The sequence below is a fragment of the Hydra vulgaris genome, chromosome 04 (genome assembly GCF_038396675.1).
Source record: "Hydra vulgaris chromosome 04, alternate assembly HydraT2T_AEP".
Classification (NCBI taxonomy): Eukaryota; Metazoa; Cnidaria; class Hydrozoa; order Anthoathecata; family Hydridae; genus Hydra; species Hydra vulgaris.
In genome coordinates, this window is record NC_088923.1 from 47,067,582 (window position 1) to 47,087,870 (window position 20,289).

The window sequence follows — 20,289 nt, forward strand, 5'->3', positions numbered from 1 at the left end:
AAGATGACTTTTATCTAACATAATAACGACCACCCCCTTCTGCGTACGTACGCATTATTTATTATTTAAATATTATTTTGTTGTAACATTCTAAAAGAAATACCAAGATAAAAACCAAGTTGCGTAATTAAAAAAATAATACATAAAAAGTTTGTTTTTATATAATGTCTTTTTGCTACCAATCAAATTACGTTGCAAAAAAACAACAACATTAATTGATCAATTATCGCTCGATTTCTTTTTTCTCTCCTTATTATTCATAATGTAATCCTCATTAAATATAAAAAACAGTTGTGATAGTCAGAAAAAAAAAATTTAATGTTTTAAAAAAAAATCGAGTTTAGGAGAGATAGTCAAGACTTTACTGTATGAGAATTACGCAAAATGCGAATTTTGTTAAAAATGGTGATGGACAATTGGCAGGCGACCGAGATTAGCTAAATTATTACTCTCAGTCGCCCACTGGGCGACCAACCAAAATCCAAGTGTACACTAGTGATATATATATATATATATATATATATATATATATATATATATATATATATATATATATGTATTTATATATATATATATATATATATATATATATATATATATATATATATATATATATATATATATATATATATATTTCATTATTTTTCTTTTTCTTTTTTTTTTTTGAAAAATTAAAGCACACATTTTTACATTAAGAGTGATAAAATGATATTAGGAAATTGCATCCTTAGATAAGGATTGATTATAGTTTAGTAAATAAATGTAATTATATGTTATTTAACTTGTATGAATAATTTAATTTTTTTTGTTCTTTTAGGTATCATTTAAGCGAGTGATTGGTTCTCCAAGTGGCTGTCAAGTAGCGCTTTTTCTAACTGTTCTTGGAGGTTTATGCTTCCTTTTGTTTTGGCCTGTTGTTCTTATAATTGCTTATTACGATTACGAAGTAATTGAGTTTTCGAAAATTCCATGGGGTTTTCTTATTGGTACATCATTGTTTGGCGTGGTGTTTAACTTTCTTATTAACTTTGGCATTTCTTTAACATTTCCATTGTTTATATCAATTGGAGCTTTGCTGGGAATCCCTTTTAATGCTGTTGTAGATGCTCTCTTTAGAGGAAGTAAATTTGGAATCTATGAAATAGGAGCTTTTTTATTAATTATATTTGGATTTATATTGATGTTGATCCCCAATAATGTATTAGAAAAATATGAAAAGAAGCTTTTCTGTAAATATTCTTCATTACGTCAAAGAAGAAAAACAGATTCTTTGTCAATGCCAGAATAACTTTTTTGGGTCATGTGCTGTTTGTTTTTACTTCTTTTTTGAATTTTAAAAATAATGCCCTTAAAAATAAATGGTCTATAAAAATTTACTAGCATTATAAATATATTTGTGAGCCTAGAAATATTATTTTAGCATTTTTAGTATTTTAAAATAAAATTATAAGCAGTAAAAAGTAAAATAAAAAATTTATAATAATCATTTTAAGTTTATTTTTATATTTGTTGTTATGTTGCTATTATATAGCACTTGTAAATGTATATATATATATATATATAATATTGTTCAAAATAATATATTATTATTTCAATAAAAAAAAAAAATTTCAAACTTTTAAAACGTACTATTATAATTAAATCTTGAATACTTTTTTTTGAGAAAATAGAAAACAGGAAAACATTTTTACAAATGGTTTTATTTTATTTTTTTCAAATAAAATAAAAGTTCAAGCTTAAAATCTATTTATCTATTAACTAAATGATTTCAATTATTTTTATAATTAAAACATTTTTTATTTGACTTTAAATTCAGTTGTTATCTACTAGTTTAATTTAATCAAAAAATTTTGATGTTTTTAATTTTAATTTGTGTTTTAATTTATTCTGTTTTTATTGGTTATTTTAACTTAAATGAATTTAATGAACATTTTATTTGACTATATTGATTATTACATTGTTGAATTAAGTGATTAATTTTTATTAAATTATATATATATATATGTATATATATTAGGGTGGTGCTAAAAACAACTATTTTTGAAAATGTCAGCTGATACCCCCTTAATATGTTTTATATAATAAAATAATACTGGATTTAAAAAATTTTTGAATAAAAATTTTTTTTGCAGGTGCCACAAGACCCTTATACATTAAACAGGTCCCTAATATTATTAAAAAAAAAGTTTTTCAAAAGTATGTCATGTTGGGTCTCAAATGATGCGAAATTATATAAAAATTTCAAAAATATAAATCATTTTATAAATAAAGTATTATTTTTAGATTTTAGTAAATAAAAAATAACATTTTTTAACTTGATAAAAAAAGGAATTTAACAAGATTTTTTTAATTATAGTTTTTTTACCTTGTTTTTTATAAAATAGTGATTATTTTTGAAATTTTAACATAATTTCGTTTCATTTTAGGCCCAACATGACATAATTTTAAAAAACTTTTTTTTTGTAATATTAGGGACCTTTTTGATGTATATTTGAGTCTTGTGGCACCTGTAAAAATATTTTTTATTAAAATATATATATATATATATATATATATATATATATATATATATATATATATATATATATATATATATATATACACACACACATACAAACATACATATATATATACATATACATATACATATACATATACATATACATATACATATACATATACATATATATATATATATATATATATATATATATATATATATATATATATATATATATATATATTACTTTAATTACTTTCAATTTGAGTTAGACAATTTTTTTAAAACTTTTATAATATTTTTATTATATGATTATAAAATGTAAATGTATTTTTTAACTTTTGTGTTTTCCATAAATATGTTGTAAACATATTATTGAAGAAGTTATAATAAATATTTTTGGATTTCTAGAGGTTCATGTTCACCATGAAGAATTTTTTTGATTTTTGTTACTTTAATATCATTATGAACTTTTTTCTTACTTTACTGTTAGAAAACTCTTAGTTGTACCTTTTGAAAACATCAAAAGGTTTTCATTATTTATTATTTTGACACCCTATGTCGTTTAAAAAGTTATTCCAGTAAAAATTTTTTCACCCCTAATTACCCCAGTGTTCTGTAACAACAAAAAATTGTGATTGCAGTAAAAAGTTTTTTCTATTAAACTTTTTTTCAATCATTTTAAATCTCATAATCTTTTTATGATTCAGATCATGTATAAAAAAATCATCTATGATATAATTAAGTTTATAGTAAATATAAGTAAGTATCAATTGTTCTGTCAAAATTTTTCGTAATTGAAATTTAATAAATATTGTTTTCACCTATATATATATTTATGTTGAAAAGTATACTTATAAGTTTATTTCTACTCAATTTGAAGTTATTTCTTTAAGTGTTCATTTTATATTATTTGTGAAACGCATGACTATGTTCATCATACATTGGCTAAGGTTGACAAGCAAACTAAATACTTAAATACTTTAATTAGCAGTCTTTTGAATTTTTTTTTATTTTATATAAAATTATTTGTTTGATGTATTTAAGTTGATATATTTAAGTTTATTTGTTTGATATATTTAAGTTTATACTAAAAAAAGTGATATGCAATGGCTTCAAATGAAGGCTTATTCAGGTAGAGTTCTTCACGTTTTTTACTTTATGAGAAACAGTTTGATCAGTATGAGATTGAATGTTGTAAAGATGAGTGACTAAATGTTGCAAACATGAATGACTAAATTTTGCAAAAATAAGTGACTGAATGTTACAAAAAGAATTATTGAATGTTGCCAATGTCTTTGAATATTACAAAGATGTAAAAGAATGAAAGAATGATTTTATTCTTGATAAATTTTTTTTTAAGCAACTTTTTGAACAGTTTGAAGGATTTGCATTCAGAAATTTCAAAACAGTTTATTACAGAAAAAACTTCAGCACCAAATTTACAGCATGAAATGCCTGATTTTGTTATGCAAGTTCACACTTACTGGGATTTCATCAGAGCAGTAAGAAATTTTTTATTAATGCATTAAACTATTTTTTTGTTAAAAAAATGAGATTTTTATTCTAATCTATGTTAGCAGCCATTATGAACCTTTATTGGATTATAAGTTTGGTTTTCTTTTATTTTATTGTTTACTAATTATGGTTTTTTTTTTAAATAATTTAATTATCATAACTTATTATTTAAAATACATGATTTTATATTTACATCCCTCTCATATCTCATATCTCTGTCATCATTTCAATTTATTATCTCTGACATCATTTCAATTTATTATCTTTTTCATCATTTCAATTTATTATCAGCCTAATAAAGCTCTAGATTATCAATACTCTTTCAGTTCTCAGACTCTTCTTCGTTCAGCTTTCTAGTTCTCGTAATAGTGTGACAATTTTTAGGTTCTCATTTCTAATTGTGAGGCATATAAGCAGTTTTTAGCTTCTTATTTTTAACTTAATTTTTTGGATAACCTGTTTCATACCATGTTAAGCTATAATTTTTATCCATTTGTAGTGTTTTGTTATATTAATTTACTAAAACAGTATATAAAAGATTTTTTTAACCTTAGTAAAGATTTAAATTGGATAACATAATAAGATATAAAGTAATTGGTTTATGATCTGAAAGTGATGTATGTTGTAAAACAAAAATCGAATTCAAAGAACAAACAAAAAAAAGGTTTTTTTGCAGCTTCTTTATTTCTTTCTTTCAATTTACAAAATTTGAGCATAATTAATAATGGTAAATTTAATTGTAGCTGAATAGATTTAATCATTGTGATATTTAAAATACTTATTATGACATAGTTTATTCAAAGCTTATGAAGTTAATGCTCTACCACCATTGACTACCTCATTGACTGTTACTATTCTATTGTTGTTTCAGGGTTAAAACTCTTTGAGTTTTTACACTGCAAGTTTAATTACACTTTTCGTTCATGTAACAATAATAGCTTCTTTTTTTTTTCATCTTGTAAAGCAGTGAAAACTTTTATTCAAATAATTCTTTGCCTTTATTTAATTAAAATTAATTTGCCTTAATTTATCTTTGAAATGATTAAATTTGTTGGCACTTTTAAAACTTTTGCTGGCAGTTTTTATGTATTAAGTGTTTTGTTTTTTGTTAATTTAAAAAAAACATTTGTTTTCTGTAGTAAATGTCCTTCATATAAATTAATGATATTTTATGCTATACTAAAAATATAAAAATAAAACATTTAATTTTAGGTCAGGTTTACCTAAAAGTTTTACCTTTTTTTTAATACTTTTATTGTTTATAAGATGCTGGCGTTTTCATCTAAACTTCAAAAAAATTTTGAATAATTATTAGATATATTTTGATAAATTGTTTAAAATTTTATTAAACAATTTAAACTTTTAGTTTTACTAAGTAAAAAGTAAACTAAGTAGAGTAAACTAAGCCAAATTTTTGAGAGCTGAAAACCTAAAACATAAATAATAATAAAACACTTTATTTTTAATTAAACTATTGTAAGGACTGGTGAAGTCAAGTTTTCAAGAACGGAATTTATATAATAGACAAATTTAGACAATATGTGTACATCAAATTTAACTGGAAGGCAAATTTAGGCCATATGTATACCCCAAAATTAACTGAAAGACAAATTCGGATTTTAAAAAATTTTAAAAACTTATTTAATTGAAAGAATAATTTGGACTTTTATATCAAATTTAAACTAACTTTTTATACATTAGCCAAGTTAACGTGCATTTAATAATATTTACAGAATACAAGTACATTTTTAACAAATTGTAGAACTATTACGAGTTATAGCCCTAAAATTTATCCTTTAATTGCAATTGTTTTTGCACTTAAAGATAGTTCAGTGTAATGTAGACAAGCTTTTTTACATTGTTGTTGTAAGATTGGTTCGGGTCTGATTGACAACTTGCCCAGCTGTAGAAAAGACTCTTCCTAAAAAAGCTAATGAGCCTGGAATAGGATACATTTTCCTAACAATCATTGCCAGATTTGGATATTGTATTGCTATGCTTTTCCAACACTTTAAAATATCAGTTTCTCTTGCTACCAATAAAGATAAAAGATATTTTTCCAGTTCTGCTTGAATCTCGAAAGAGTTTTAGGATTTTAGTTTGGAACTAAGACTGCATTAGAGTAACCAAAGTTTAGTAGAATTAGAATTCAATCTCATCAGAATATAGAGTATTAATAGGTGCTCTCTCTAAAACTAAGGGTGAATCAATTTTCGCAACAGATGCAAAGTCTAGATCATATTCAATTCAAATGTTTTGGAAATTTTATATCTGTCAAGCTTTGTTTTAAGGAGTTTGCTTTAAATAATAACACGTTTTTAATGTTTGTTTTTTTCTTTACTAAATTCATTTTCCTAAGGCTGACGGGACACTTTAGTCCAGGAGATTTTTTTTTTTTTTATATCTCAAAGTCTCAAACTCTCTCTTACTTATAAGGTTAAAGGACTTACAAGGTGGTTGGAGAAGCAGGTTCATATACATAAAAAATGTAATATATTTTATTATTTAAACTTAACTGAAAGTGTAATGAAATTTTGCAATTGTTACCAAATTTAATTGAAAGCTGAATTTCCATTTCAAATTTGGCACTAAAGTTGAAACCAAAGTCAACTTCGCCTTTCAGTAAACTTTGTAATCCAAATTGTAACGAATATTTGCGGGTCCTTAAACTATAGTCCATCAGGTGTTATAGAGCACCTGATAGTCGTACATAGGTTTATTGAATTTATTTGATGGTTGTACATAGGTTTATTGAAAAAAAAACACGCAATGAACTTTTACTATAAATTACCAGATCACCAGTGTTCTTTGGTGCAGAAATATGAGTGTTGCAGATTAACCTCTCTCACTATACATTTAACATAAGTTAAATGTATATCAAGATAACATATTTATCTAATGTAGTTTTCTTTGTTTTTGTAATGTAAGTCACATAGCAGTTTTGATGTTGCTAGCGCTATATAAGTTAAATGTAGAATAAAATATATTTAATTCTAATTTTCCACTATGTTACTTTTTTTTACAACAAAATTTTAATTTTTTCTGTATCATATTATGGTTCAAAAATACTACAGAAACATTTAATAATTTTTAATAATTTTAATAAATTTAATAATTTTTAATAATTTTAATAAATTTAATAATTTTTAATACTTTTAATAAATTTAATAATTTTTAATAATTTTAATAAATTTAATAATTTTTAATAATTTTAATAAATTTAATAATTTTTAATAATTTTAATAAATTTAATAATTTTTCAACATCTTTATTTTTGCTCTTCAAGTAGGGAAAACTTGGGTAAAATAGGGTAAAACTTGGGTAAAACAGGGTAAAACTTGAGTAAAACAAGGTAAAACTTGGGTAAAACAGTAAAACAAGGAAAAAGCCCTTCTAGAGTAACAAAAATTATAAAAATCAATACAAAATTACATGAAAATAAAAGAATCAATATTGACAATCTGATGACAAAAAAAAAAAAACACCATAGAGTGTTAACTTTTTAATTTTTACTGAACTTTAAAAATATACACACAAATACCCATTTTGCTCCATGCTTGGGGCAATATGGTTCAGATACAATAAAAGCTTTAGTACAAGCCTGTTTTACCCCAGTTTCCTCTAATTTTAGTTACCTGATATGCACATTTTTTATTGTTAACATATTTTTTAATGACATGATATTTTAATAGTGTTTGTGCCAATGTTCTTATTTTTAGTTACCATACAACACTATATGGATGGTTTGTTTAATGCTCTTTCATATTGCTTCTTTCCTGCTAATCATTTCAACTCAAAATTACTATAAAATCCAGTATGCACTGTTTTTTTTTTTTTGTAAGTTATTTATTATCACTCTAATCCCATTTGCATAAACAATAGATTTATATAAATGTTTATATTATTATTATATTATTATACTTAAATAAAAAATAATATAAAATATACTATACTTATAATAATATTAATATACTTATATAATATTAATAATTTTATATAAACAGTAAATTTTATTTATAAATAGTTTTAAAACACAAAATTACAAAACAGTTAAAACAAATACAAATTTAATTAAATTTTGAGGTTTCAATTTATAAAAATTTAATTTTGAGATTTTATTTTATGAAAATTTAATTTTAATTTTGAATTTTTGTAGTGGTTTTGGTTTCACTTTCAGAAAAAATTAATGAAATAGCTGCTCAACATTGGAAGTAAGCAAAAGTGTTTTTTGTTTTCCATGCAACCTGTGTGTAATGCAGTTGCAAATAAATTGCAGGTATATTGCCAACTCAAAATTTTTATGTTTTTATTGAGAACAAAATGTCTAGATTTTCAGTCCCTCCTCTTTCCTTTGTTACTTTTCAAGTAAGCTTTAACTTTTTTTGTATCAATTTTGTACTTTAACTTGTATTTTGTATCAATTTTTATTTTTTGACAAATTCATGTTACTTGTCTTCTATATTTTCTTTTTGATGTCTAAATGTTATAAAAACCTGTGAAAGAATTCCCATTAGTATATTGTCACCAGATGATGATACAAAGAAAGACTACCTGTTAGGTGTAGTTTAAAGCCTGTCTTCAAAGGGTCAGGGAGAGCTTGTTTACAATTTATCGGAGTAATATGATTGTAAAGATCAGGTGATCAGCATTTGTTCTGATAAACAAACAGCAACACAGGTAAAGATGATGTTGCTATACAAATTTTGTCAGATATTTTGAAGGTTCCTATCCTGTGGAGTATGTGCCAAAGACATATATATGAAATGCATGTTTGTCATTATATGGCAGCACTAATGGGCAAGAAAACTAAAGTGGCACTTCTTCAAGTATGCAGATCTATGTCAAACTGAAAAAACGACTAAATATCTGTGAGGAGGTTAATAAAAGAGAAACTATGACTAAATTTGATTGGATGAGTCAAAACTTTGAGGTTGGTCCTATTCTTGATGATATTGCCAAAGAATCTTTGGATTTTTGATTCAAAGTTGACAAACTCAAGTTACTTCCAAGTAATGGATATAAAACAGTTTGTGAACTTACTGCATTCTTTCTAGGAGAGGATATTCCAGATTTCAGATTCCACCAAGTAGGTTCATGTCACGAGGCAAGATTTCTTGCAGATGCAATACAATGCCTTTTACATGACCCAAGAAATCAATAACATGACTAAACAAGAAAATATCACTTCTGTTGCCATCTGTTATGTGCCTTGCTTCCTGAAAAACACTTTTGATGTATGATAAATGATCAAACAACCTATTTGCTAACTCTTTACTTAATAGTGCTAATGATGATTTAAACAACCTATTTAAATCCTCACTAAATAGTGCTAGCTTTAGGAATTGAATGAAATTAGTGAACAAAAGAAAAGTTTCTAAAATCAAACAAATCTGTTTTTATTTTTGAAAGCACAGAACTAGCTTAACTAGTTAATGACAATTTATTATAGATTTATTTTAGTTATTTGATTTTCAAAGATATTTTTGAGGAAGACAGGTCTGACATTCATTTCTAGAATTTCATCAAAATACTTAGAAACTTTATAGTGGTCAAAAATGGAGTGGAATGAAACATAAAGGTAATCCAAGGCATTATTAATGTGGCGAGAAAGAAAGATCACCTTCAAAATGTGCTTTTAGTATCTTGGAAAAACTAAAAAATTCTTTCAAAATCAATAACCAAAGTAGAGTTGAATGTTAAGGCCAATTATATTATAAGTTTTTATAAACTTATAATATAATTGACCTAAACTTATAATAAACATTAATTCTGTTTGCTTTCTTAGAGAAGTTGTTGGGTTCAATACAGCTAAACATACTTAGAAACCATAATATACCTCAAAAGCAAAAGTCAAATTTCTCATCTTTTAATCATCCCAGAAACTTAAAATTAATATTTTTCAGACCTATGGGCGATTCAGAATGTTATCAGCGATGGGCGATGTTACGGGCGATTCAGAATGTTGTCAGTGTTATTATTATTTTAACTTTTTTTAGTTGATGCCTTAAAATATAAATATATAAAAAAAAACCTTAATAAAAAACTTTTTTCAAAAATGTCTGCTGGCACCCCTTGAATGTGTTTTATATAACAATATAATACTGGATCTAAAACTTTTTTCAATAGACATTTCTCTAATTCGATTGCGCAACTGATTTCTCAGCTTCAAAAAGAGGCCAATAAGGACAAAATTGTAAACAAACTATATTCGTACTAAATAAAAATGTCTTATTTTAACTCTAGCATTATCAGACTAATATTGAAAAAAAGTGGAAGAGGGAAGTATTACTGTATATCATTGTATAGAAATTCATTTTATAATAACAATATCAAAAAAACTGATATCGGTCCGAACCAACAGAAAAAACTCGATGTTCACAAAGCTTGGTGTAACAAAAAATGTTAATATAGACGTAAAGAAGGTGCTAATAATTTTGAAATAATGAAACACACTAAAGTGCGGGAGTTTCACTTTAGGCCTTAGGAGATAAAAATTAGTTGCAGTAAAAAATCTTAAAAAAAGAAATGAAGTATTTTAAAAAAGATTTGTAGTAATTTATGAAAACTAAAAGAGCTTGCCTGAAGAATATAAAAGTTTAAAAATAATCAACGACCAATTGAAAAATAATATTTTTAGTTACAAAAAAGACGATAAATGTTTTAGCTCGTTGACTGGCATGAGATAAGAAATTTTTGGCATTTTATTTGAATATTTAAATCCTAGAAATGAACGTGAAAGTATGAAGTATTATCATCCTGAACATCATTCTAAAGAAAAGTTACCCAAAGAATTGTTTACATATCCTTCATATTTTACATATCTGGTTGTAGGTGAAACATGATTGACCAACTATTCTTGTTATTAACATGGCTTAGACTTTTGAAAAGAGAGCTATAGAAGAGTTGACATTCTGTAATGATAAAGATTTTTAATATCGGATTTGCTTAAGCTTTTTGGTATAACACGTAATGGAAGAAATCAACTATTACACAAAGAAGTTATAGAAAGTCAAACAATAGCAGCTTTACAAATTCATGTAGAATGTGCCATTTTTACTTTATAGATCCTCTTATAGAACTGTAAAAATACATGAAATGTACTATTTATTATTGAGATAAAATACATTTTTTATAAAAATACTCCAACTTATCTACAACGTCTAAAAAATCACATTTATCAAATTAATGTTTACAATAATAATTCCACTATAAGTAATTTCATAAACAAACATATCTATAAACAAATATTGATTCAGTCCAAATAAACTCATTGCTATTTGGACTTGTGCATAATAGCCAAATGAGTGAATCTTCTTAAGAAATAGTTTCCTGGCAAATTATATATATATATATACATTATTATATATATATATATATATATATATATATATATATATATATATATATATATACATATATATACATATACATATATATATGTATATATATATATATGTATGTATATATATATATATATATATATATATATATATATATATATATATATATATATATATATATATATATATATATATATATATATAATATATATAATATATATATATATACATATATATATATATATATATATATATATATATATATATATATATATATACATATATATATGTGCGTGTGTGTGTATATATATATGTATATATATATATATATATATATATATATATATATATATATATATATATATTAGGGGTGTTCAAAAAACAACTTTTTTTGAAATTGTCTGCTGATACCCCCTAAATGTGTTCTATGTAATAAATTAATACTAAGTTTAAAAAATTTTTGAATAAAAAAATTTTTTAGGGGTTGCTCAAGACCCTTAAACATCAGACGGGTCCCTAATATTTTTAAAAAAAAAGTTCTTCAAAAGCATATCATGTTGGGTCTCAAAAGAAGTGAAATTTTATAAAAATTCTAAAAATAATAATCATTTTATAAAAAAATTACTATTTTAAATTTTATGGCTTAAAAACTACCATTTTTTAACTAAAAATAAAAAAGTACATATTTTCATAGTTTTTTTAAACAAACTTTTTAAATTTGTGTTTCCATAAATTTTGTTTACTATTTTTGAAATTTTTATAAAATTTCACTTCTTTTGAGACCCAACATGATATGCTTTTGAAGAACTTTTTTTTTAAAAATATTAGGGACCCGTCTGATGTTTAAGGGTCTTGAGCAACCTCTAAAAAATTTTTTTATTCAAAAATTTTTTAAACTTAGTATTAATTTATTACATAGAACACATTTAGGGGGTATCAGCAGACAATTTCAAAAAAAGTTGTTTTTTGAACACCCCTAATATATATATATATATATATATATATGTATATATATATATATTATATATATTATATATATATATATATATATATATATATATATAATATATATATATATATATATATATACATATATATATGTATATATATGTATATATATATATATATATATATATATATATATATATATATATATATATATATATATATATATATATATAATAATAATGTATATATATATATATAATTTGCCAGGAAACTATTTCTTAAGAAGATTCACTCATTTGGCTATTATGCACAAGTCCAAATAGCAATGAGTTTATTTGGACTGAATCAATATTTGTTTATAGATATGTTTGTTTATGAAATTACTTATAGTGGAATTATTATTGTAAACATTAATTTGATAAATGTGATTTTTTAGACGTTGTAGATAAGTTGGAGTATTTTTATAAAAAATGTATTTTATCTCAATAATAAATAGTACATTTCATGTATTTTTACAGTTCTATAAGAGGATCTATAAAGTAAAAATGGCACATTCTACATGAATTTGTAAAGCTGCTATTGTTTGACTTTCTATAACTTCTTTGTGTAATAGTTGATTTCTTCCATTACGTGTTATACCAAAAAGCTTAAGCAAATCCGATATTAAAAATCTTTATCATTACAGAATGTCAACTCTTCTATAGCTCTCTTTTCAAAAGTCTAAGCCATGTTAATAACAAGAATAGTTGGTCAATCATGTTTCACCTACAACCAGATATGTAAAATATGAAGGATATGTAAACAATTCTTTGGGTAACTTTTCTTTAGAATGATGTTCAGGATGATAATACTTCATACTTTCACGTTCATTTCTAGGATTTAAATATTCAAATAAAATGCCAAAAATTTCTTATCTCATGCCAGTCAACGAGCTAAAACATTTATCGTCTTTTTTGTAACTAAAAATATTATTTTTCAATTGGTCGTTGATTATTTTTAAACTTTTATATTCTTCAGGCAAGCTCTTTTAGTTTTCATAAATTACTACAAATCTTTTTTAAAATACTTCATTTCTTTTTTTAAGATTTTTTACTGCAACTAATTTTTATCTCCTAAGGCCTAAAGTGAAACTCCCGCACTTTAGTGTGTTTCATTATTTCAAAATTATTAGCACCTTCTTTACGTCTATATTAACATTTTTTGTTACACCAAGCTTTGTGAACATCAAGTTTTTTCTGTTGGTTCGGACCGATATCAGTTTTTTTGATATTGTTATTATAAAATGAATTTCTATACAATGATATACAGTAATACTTCCCTCTTCCACTTTTTTTCAATATTAGTCTGATAATGCTAGAGTTAAAATAAGACATTTTTATTTAGTACGAATATAGTTTGTTTACAATTTTGTCCTTATTGGCCTCTTTTTGAAGCTGAGAAATCAGTTGCGCAATCGAATTAGAGAAATGTCTATAAAAAGTATTTTTAGGGGTTGCCTTTGACCCTCAAACATTAAATTGGTCCATAATATTATTTAAAAAAAGTTTTACAAAAGAATGTTATGTTGGGTCTCAAATGAAGCGAAATTGTATAAAAATTTCAAAAATATGAATCATTTTATAATTAAATTATTATTTTAGAATTTAGTGAACAGAAAATGACGTTTTTTAACTAAAAGCAAAAAATAGGGAGTTTAGCAAAAAATTTTGGTTATAATTTTTTTTATCGATGTTTTTTTATAAAGTGATTCATATTTTTGAAATTTTCATATAATTTTGCTTCATTTGAGACCCAACATAAAAATACTTTTTAAAAACTTTTTTTTTTAATATTAGTAACCGATTTAATGTTCGATGGTCCGTAGCAACCCCTACAAATATTTTTAATTGAAAAATTTTTTAAATCCACTTTTATATTGTTATATAGAATACATTCAAAGGGTGCCAGCAGGCATTTTCAAAAAAAGTTGTTTTCAGAATCACCCTATTGTAGTTTTTGTATTTTTATATTATTAAAAATAAATTTTATCTTCAAATTTTAGATTATTTTCACATGAAAATTTTTTTGACTCTGGTGGTTTATTTATATCGACAGTTTTTTCTCTTCCACTTCTAATCAATTGCCTACTGCTTATTGTAAGTTCTTTATTTACATTTTTATGTTAAACTTATAATATAAGGCGATAGTCACAAACTGTGTGGCAATCGTCATTAAAACTGGATTGGATTTCCCATTTTAAATCTATCAGGAAAGGCACTGTTCTTAATAGAAAAGGTTATTAAATAAAAATAAAGTTTTTCTAATATTATTAATGGAGCATGAGTTTAAGTCCCTCGTTGATAAAAAATTAATTTAGTATGACTTATTTAGTCATACTAAATTTATACATATATATATGTGTGTGTGTATTTTTTTCTTAATGGTAATTATGGTGTTATAATGTTAACTATAAAATTATTTTATTAAAAAGTTTTATATAAAAATAGTTTCTCTTAATTTAATTATTTTGTTACATTTTTATAGTTATTATAATAGTTATGTAAAATATAAAATAAAATAGTTATAAAAAACTTGTCGACAAAGCTTACCTACAAACATTGTTGGTAAAGTTGGAAATAAGGGATCAACTCAAATGCTAATCCTCATGTGGGTGTGTTCCTTTTAAGACTTTTAGATCTCTTTAAAGTCATCAAAAAAAAAAACAACCTTGTATTAATTAAGTACATACGTATGTAAGTTTACTCGTATATGGTTTGATGATTTCTCATAATGTATTTTTATAGCAATTCGTTGCGCAAATTAGTTCGATTTTATGAAAAATAATGCAATATGACTTTGTCATACGTTTTCAATTGGAATCAAATTTTAACAAAATTAAACTATTGATAAAAAAACATTTGCATTTAGTTGATGCTATAATGCTTAATGCTATAAATATGTTATTCTTTATATATTTAACCAAAACCTAGAGTTTATAATTAGGTCTAAGTTAATAAAGGGTGTTTTTTAACCCCGATAGAACTTCAAATTGTAAAAAATAACACAGACAAATGGGAATCGAGGCCGTTCTCGACAAAGCGATTGAACGTCCAATTTTAGTTCACCTATTCGAGTACTGCTGGCCTTATGTCACGAATAACAAATAATGCTGGCCTCCGAGGTGTCAATTGCTGCTAGTTTATTAGCATGAACCAGTGACTTTACGTAGCCCCACCGGAAATAATCAAGAGGTGTCAAATCGCCAACCGTGAAGGTCAGTTGCTTTCTCCGAATTGTTTTATCGCCAAATTTTGATTTCAATAAGTCGATGGTTACGATTGCCAAATGGCATGTAGCGCCATCCTGTTGAAACCTCATATTGTTCAGATCAATATCTATATTTTCAAACAAAATATCATTGATCATAGTGCGGAAACGATATCCATTCACCGTAACACGAACTCCGAACTCATTTTTGAGAAAATTAGATCCGATGATGCCACCTGCATGTAAACGGCGCTAAACGGTGCATTTTTCTGAATGTAATATAATCTAGAGTCTCTTGTTAATTGATCTCACTTCGTATGCGGCAATTTTGCTTATTAAGAAACCCGTGAAGGCAAAAACGAGCCACTGTTGAACGCAATTTGGCAATAAAACAAGTGATCAGTTACAATCGGCAAAAAGAACGTTGCATATAATAGTCTCGTGGCTTCAAATCCTGTACCAGCTTATCATTGTAAGTCTTTGCGAAAAAATTTCCAGGGAATGGGCAGACGAATCGATAAATTTGGATCTTCCATATTTTCTATTACATCGGCAATATTCTCTTTATTACACACATACCTTCAACGTGTTGATGTTACTGCATTCACATAGTATGTGTTACGAAATCTATTCACAGTGCGACATGAGGCTTGCTCACAGTTCGACATATGGTTTACGTATAGACTATGTGTATACTCAAGCAGATCATCATGAGTCTATTCATGATGATATGCTTGAGTATACTGAAATAAATTTAAAAATTATCAAAATTTATTTTTTTTTTTTTTTTTTTTTTTACAATTTCAGGTTTTATCAAGATTTTTTTTTTTTTAATTCTAATTCACTCCCAACAAGGCTGCAAGCAACCACTATTAAGTTAAAAGTTATTAGTAAAAAAAGAATAGAGTTATAGAGCAAGGAAACGGTTGACGGAAGACTTGAAAAGTTGAAGGTTGTATGAGTCAGCAAAACATGAAGATGGGAGAGAGTTGGAGTAGGTTTTTTTCCCTGCACCAAAAGGTTGAAGTGCAGAGTAAAAAACTAATAAAAACTAACAAAAGTTTTTAGAGCATGCAGGGACATACAGTGAAAAGTAATTGGCAAAAAGAGCTACTTTATATGTAAGGTTGTCTGGAAGATCATTAATGTAGATAAGAAATAAAACTTGACCAAAGATGAAGCCTTGAGGTACCCCAGAAGTTATTGGAAATAAAGAAGAGTGTTGGTCTTCGAAATGTTTTGACAATCTCATAACCTTTCCCAAATACATTATATGAAACAAGCTTATGGAGGTGACCAACATGCCAAACTTTGTCGAAAGCCTTTATATCTCAAGAGCAATTGCTCCTCCACCTCTCCGCCTTTATCTAATGCACAAAAAAATTTTTTAGTCACAGCAGTTAGCAAGTCACCTGAAGAGCAAGAGGATCGAAAACCGCATTGATTGTGTGACAGTAAGTTATTTGAGTCAAGATGAGATGTGGGAAATTTGTTATAGGCTTAGTGCTCGCAGTTATAGGTTTTGGTGCCAGCAGGTTCAGTGGCGTTAGAGCCATTCAGTGTGATGAGCTTTAAAGTCACCAATAACAACAATTTTGACAGAGAGGTAAAAAGAGGGCATGGTCAATTTGATCAGAAATTGCATCTAAAAGAGTGTAGTCTTGGGATGAAGGAGAACGATAAAGTACAAATATAAAGGTGATGTGAAGTGTGCTAGCGATGAATATGAGTGAAAGGATGCTAAGCGGTATCACAAAAAAGCCACTATTTATCACTACACTATTTTGAAGTAAAATCTTGTTTTAAAATAAAGGCAAATATTATAATTAAAAATTTGGTACTAAGTTGAAATTAACTCTCCACCTGGAAGAATACAAAAAATTTTGACAGTAAAATGATGTATACTATTTATATTTATTTACTATCATATTTATTTATTTTTATTAGGTTATTTGGTTGAAATTTTCGTTTAAAGCGCTTGTTGTAATCAAATCAAAAAAACTGTTGTCAAGTAATACAAAACAAGGTTCAACAAAAGATGACAATCGAGCGCAAGAATTGGAAAGTGAGATTAAAAAAGAGAAATAGATTGTGTTCGTCTATGTTGTTCACATCGATTCGTAACATATTTTTACTCTTCGTCGAAATCGATGATTCATTCAAATACATACAAAAATATTTAAATCTTTAAAAAGCAAACTATATTTATGTATTTTTTTTCTATTTGAACGATTTTGCACGCGTTTTTATTTAACGTTTATTTATGTGTCTATTTAATTAAACACTAATTCGTGTGACCTTATAATGAAACGTTTATTCGGGTTTCTTTGTATAAACAAACAATTTTTCAAGTTATTAATAGATCTTACAATTTTAAAGTACTTTTTTTAAATTGGTTCACTCATTTCTTTATTTCTTTAAATGTTTACATGTATACTTTATTTTTAGTTAAACAGGTCAAAATATCTGTTACTTGACTGAGAAAAATGGATGTAAATAAGACATAATACCCAAAAGTGCTTGATAAAAAAAACCTTATTTAAATAAGTGGGCTCACGTGGTTGCAGTTTATTCGATCTACTGGACATCTATAAAAATTAGAAAAAAGACCATAATATCCCGTGGGACAAAAATACTGCAGTATTAGGTCCTATTGGGCCTCGGGGTATATAGATCATATAAATATAGTTTTACTTATAATTTTAAGATTCTGATAGGATGTGTCTTAATCTTCAGTTGTCATGTAACAACATTACAATTGCTAGTTGCAATATGAAGGTTTCCACAAGGAAATAATGAATTATTCTAATATATCATTTACGTAAATCATTAACCATCTATCATTATATTACTTCCATTTTATACATTATATATAACGTATATAACTCATTATACTACATCCATCTTATATTTTATGCCACCTTTTTTTAAACATATTTCGCTCTTCATACAATTAAAAAGAAATTAAAAGAAGCGTTTTCATAAAATAAAAAGGAATTATATGAACTCGCCTTTCATGTTTCGCTTTTATTACCGGATTTTACTCACCTCACATGTTTCCGAGTTAAAAATTAATTGCCTCGTTTGTTTTTTATCATACACGCCATATACAAAAAGAAGTCTACAAAAAAATTTTGATTCATTAAAACAATTTTTGTATAAAGTTAATATGAATTTTCAAATTATTTGTCTCAGCGAGACATGGTATGATGATAAAAATATCGAGAACAATTATAATTTCCATTTACCAAATTATAAAGTGATTCACCAAATTAGGACCTCGGGCAAGGTCGGCGGGGGTTTGTGTATTTTTATTAAAAACTCACTATTGTACAAAGTTAAGTCAGATTTAAGTTCAACCACTAATGATTATGAGTCATTGTGCATTGAACTCGTTAATAAAACCTCCAAAAATATAATAATCCATGCTTTGTACAGACCACCTTTAGGTTCTATTAAAGTGTTTGAAGACCACATTAGAAACGTCATTAAAAATAATTATATTAAAAAAAAAACTGTTTACATGGTTGGTGACCTGAACCTTAATATTTTGAATTATGACTCAAATAAAAACATTAAACAATTTTTTAACGTCATTTTTGAAAATAGCTACATTCCTGTCATCAACAAACCTACTCGCATAACCAACAAAAGTGAAACTTCGATAGATCAAATTATCACCAATGACTTCATAAATATAAAGATAAAAACAGGAATATTTAAAACAGATATTTCTGATCATTTTCCCATATTCATCGTTGTTCAAAAATATAATAAAAGTGACTGCCAAAAAAATAAAAACAAGAATAATAAACGACTCTTCAGTTAACCATTTCCATGACCTTTTATCAAGTGTTAAATGGGATGACTTGTTATTGAATCTAAACGCTGATAAAGCCTACGATATATTTATATCAGAATATTATAAATATTATAACAAAGCATTTCCTGAAATTACAAAATTAGTTAAATCGAAAACGTTATCAAATCCTTGGATAACTAAGGGTATCCTTAAATCTTCTAAAATAAAACAAAGATTATATAATAAATTTCTTAAAAAAAAACCCTACGTAATGAAAGCAATTATAAAAACTACAAACGACTCTTTGAGTCAATTATAAAAAGATCAAAAAAAAACTACTATTCAGATCAACTAAAAAAGCATTCAAATGATCCTCAAGGTACTTGGCGCATAATTAACGAAGTTATTGGTAAAAATAATCCAGAGAGAAATAATTTTCCGAAAATTCTTAAATTCAAAGACAACTATGTTATAGAAAAAGAATTAGTGGCTGAAGCACTTAATAAATTTTTTATTAATATTGGTCCGTCTTTAGCATCAAAAATTGAATCCTCTAAGATCAACTTTGATGCATACTTAGTCTCTAATAAAACTAATATTATGCCTAATGATAATCTAACTGAAGAAGAATTACTTTGCGCAGTCTCTTCGATTAAGCCCAAAAAAAGTATAGGCGTCGACAATATAAGTGGTAACATCATTATAAATTCAATAAAACTGATTACAATCCCGCTTTTGTGTATCTTCAACTTATCTTTAAAAGAGGGAGTTTTTCCAGAAAAAATAAAAATTGCTAGGGTGGTCCCTATTTTCAAATCAGGCGATCCTAGTGACGTTACTAATTATAGGCCGATGTCTGTTCTTACATGTATTTCTAAAGTTCTTGAACGAATTATGAATAATAGACTCTATTCTTTCTTAATCCAAAATAATAT

The 20,289-nt window shown here is 25.6% G+C and overlaps 2 protein-coding genes across 4 annotated transcripts in view; both read left to right on the plus strand.

Annotated features, from left to right (window-relative positions):
- The window catches only part of LOC105844863 (solute carrier family 35 member F4), a 47,175-nt gene extending 45,725 nt beyond the window's left edge, over positions 1-1,450 (plus strand). For all 3 annotated transcript variants that reach the window (XM_065796485.1, XM_065796486.1, XM_065796484.1), the window contains exon 6: positions 818-1,450. In XM_065796485.1, coding sequence (XP_065652557.1) covers positions 818-1,288 — 471 coding nt within the window. In that variant the 3' untranslated portion in view covers positions 1,289-1,450. The remainder of the gene's footprint in view (positions 1-817) is intronic.
- Positions 1,451-3,549: 2,099 nt separating this feature from the next.
- Positions 3,550-17,801, plus strand: LOC101235217 (transmembrane protein 18). Its single transcript, XM_065796487.1, has 6 exons — positions 3,550-3,635; positions 3,864-4,005; positions 7,738-7,855; positions 8,175-8,229; positions 14,348-14,441; positions 17,500-17,801. Exons 1-6 carry the CDS (start codon positions 3,610-3,612, stop codon positions 17,638-17,640), a joined length of 576 nt encoding a protein of 191 aa, XP_065652559.1. The 5' UTR covers positions 3,550-3,609; the 3' UTR covers positions 17,641-17,801.
- Positions 17,802-20,289: the final 2,488 nt, after the last annotated feature.

Bases quoted from the DNA above. Each gene is read 5' to 3' on its own strand.
- LOC101235217 (XM_065796487.1), top strand. From the start codon at position 3,610: ATGGCTTCAAATGAAGGCTTATTCAG. The intron at 4,006-7,737 runs GTAAGAAATTTT...TCTTATTTTTAG, and splicing joins ACTGGGATTTCATCAGAGCA to TTACCATACAACACTATATG. The intron at 7,856-8,174 runs GTAAGTTATTTA...GAATTTTTGTAG, and splicing joins TGCACTGTTTTTTTTTTTTT to TGGTTTTGGTTTCACTTTCA.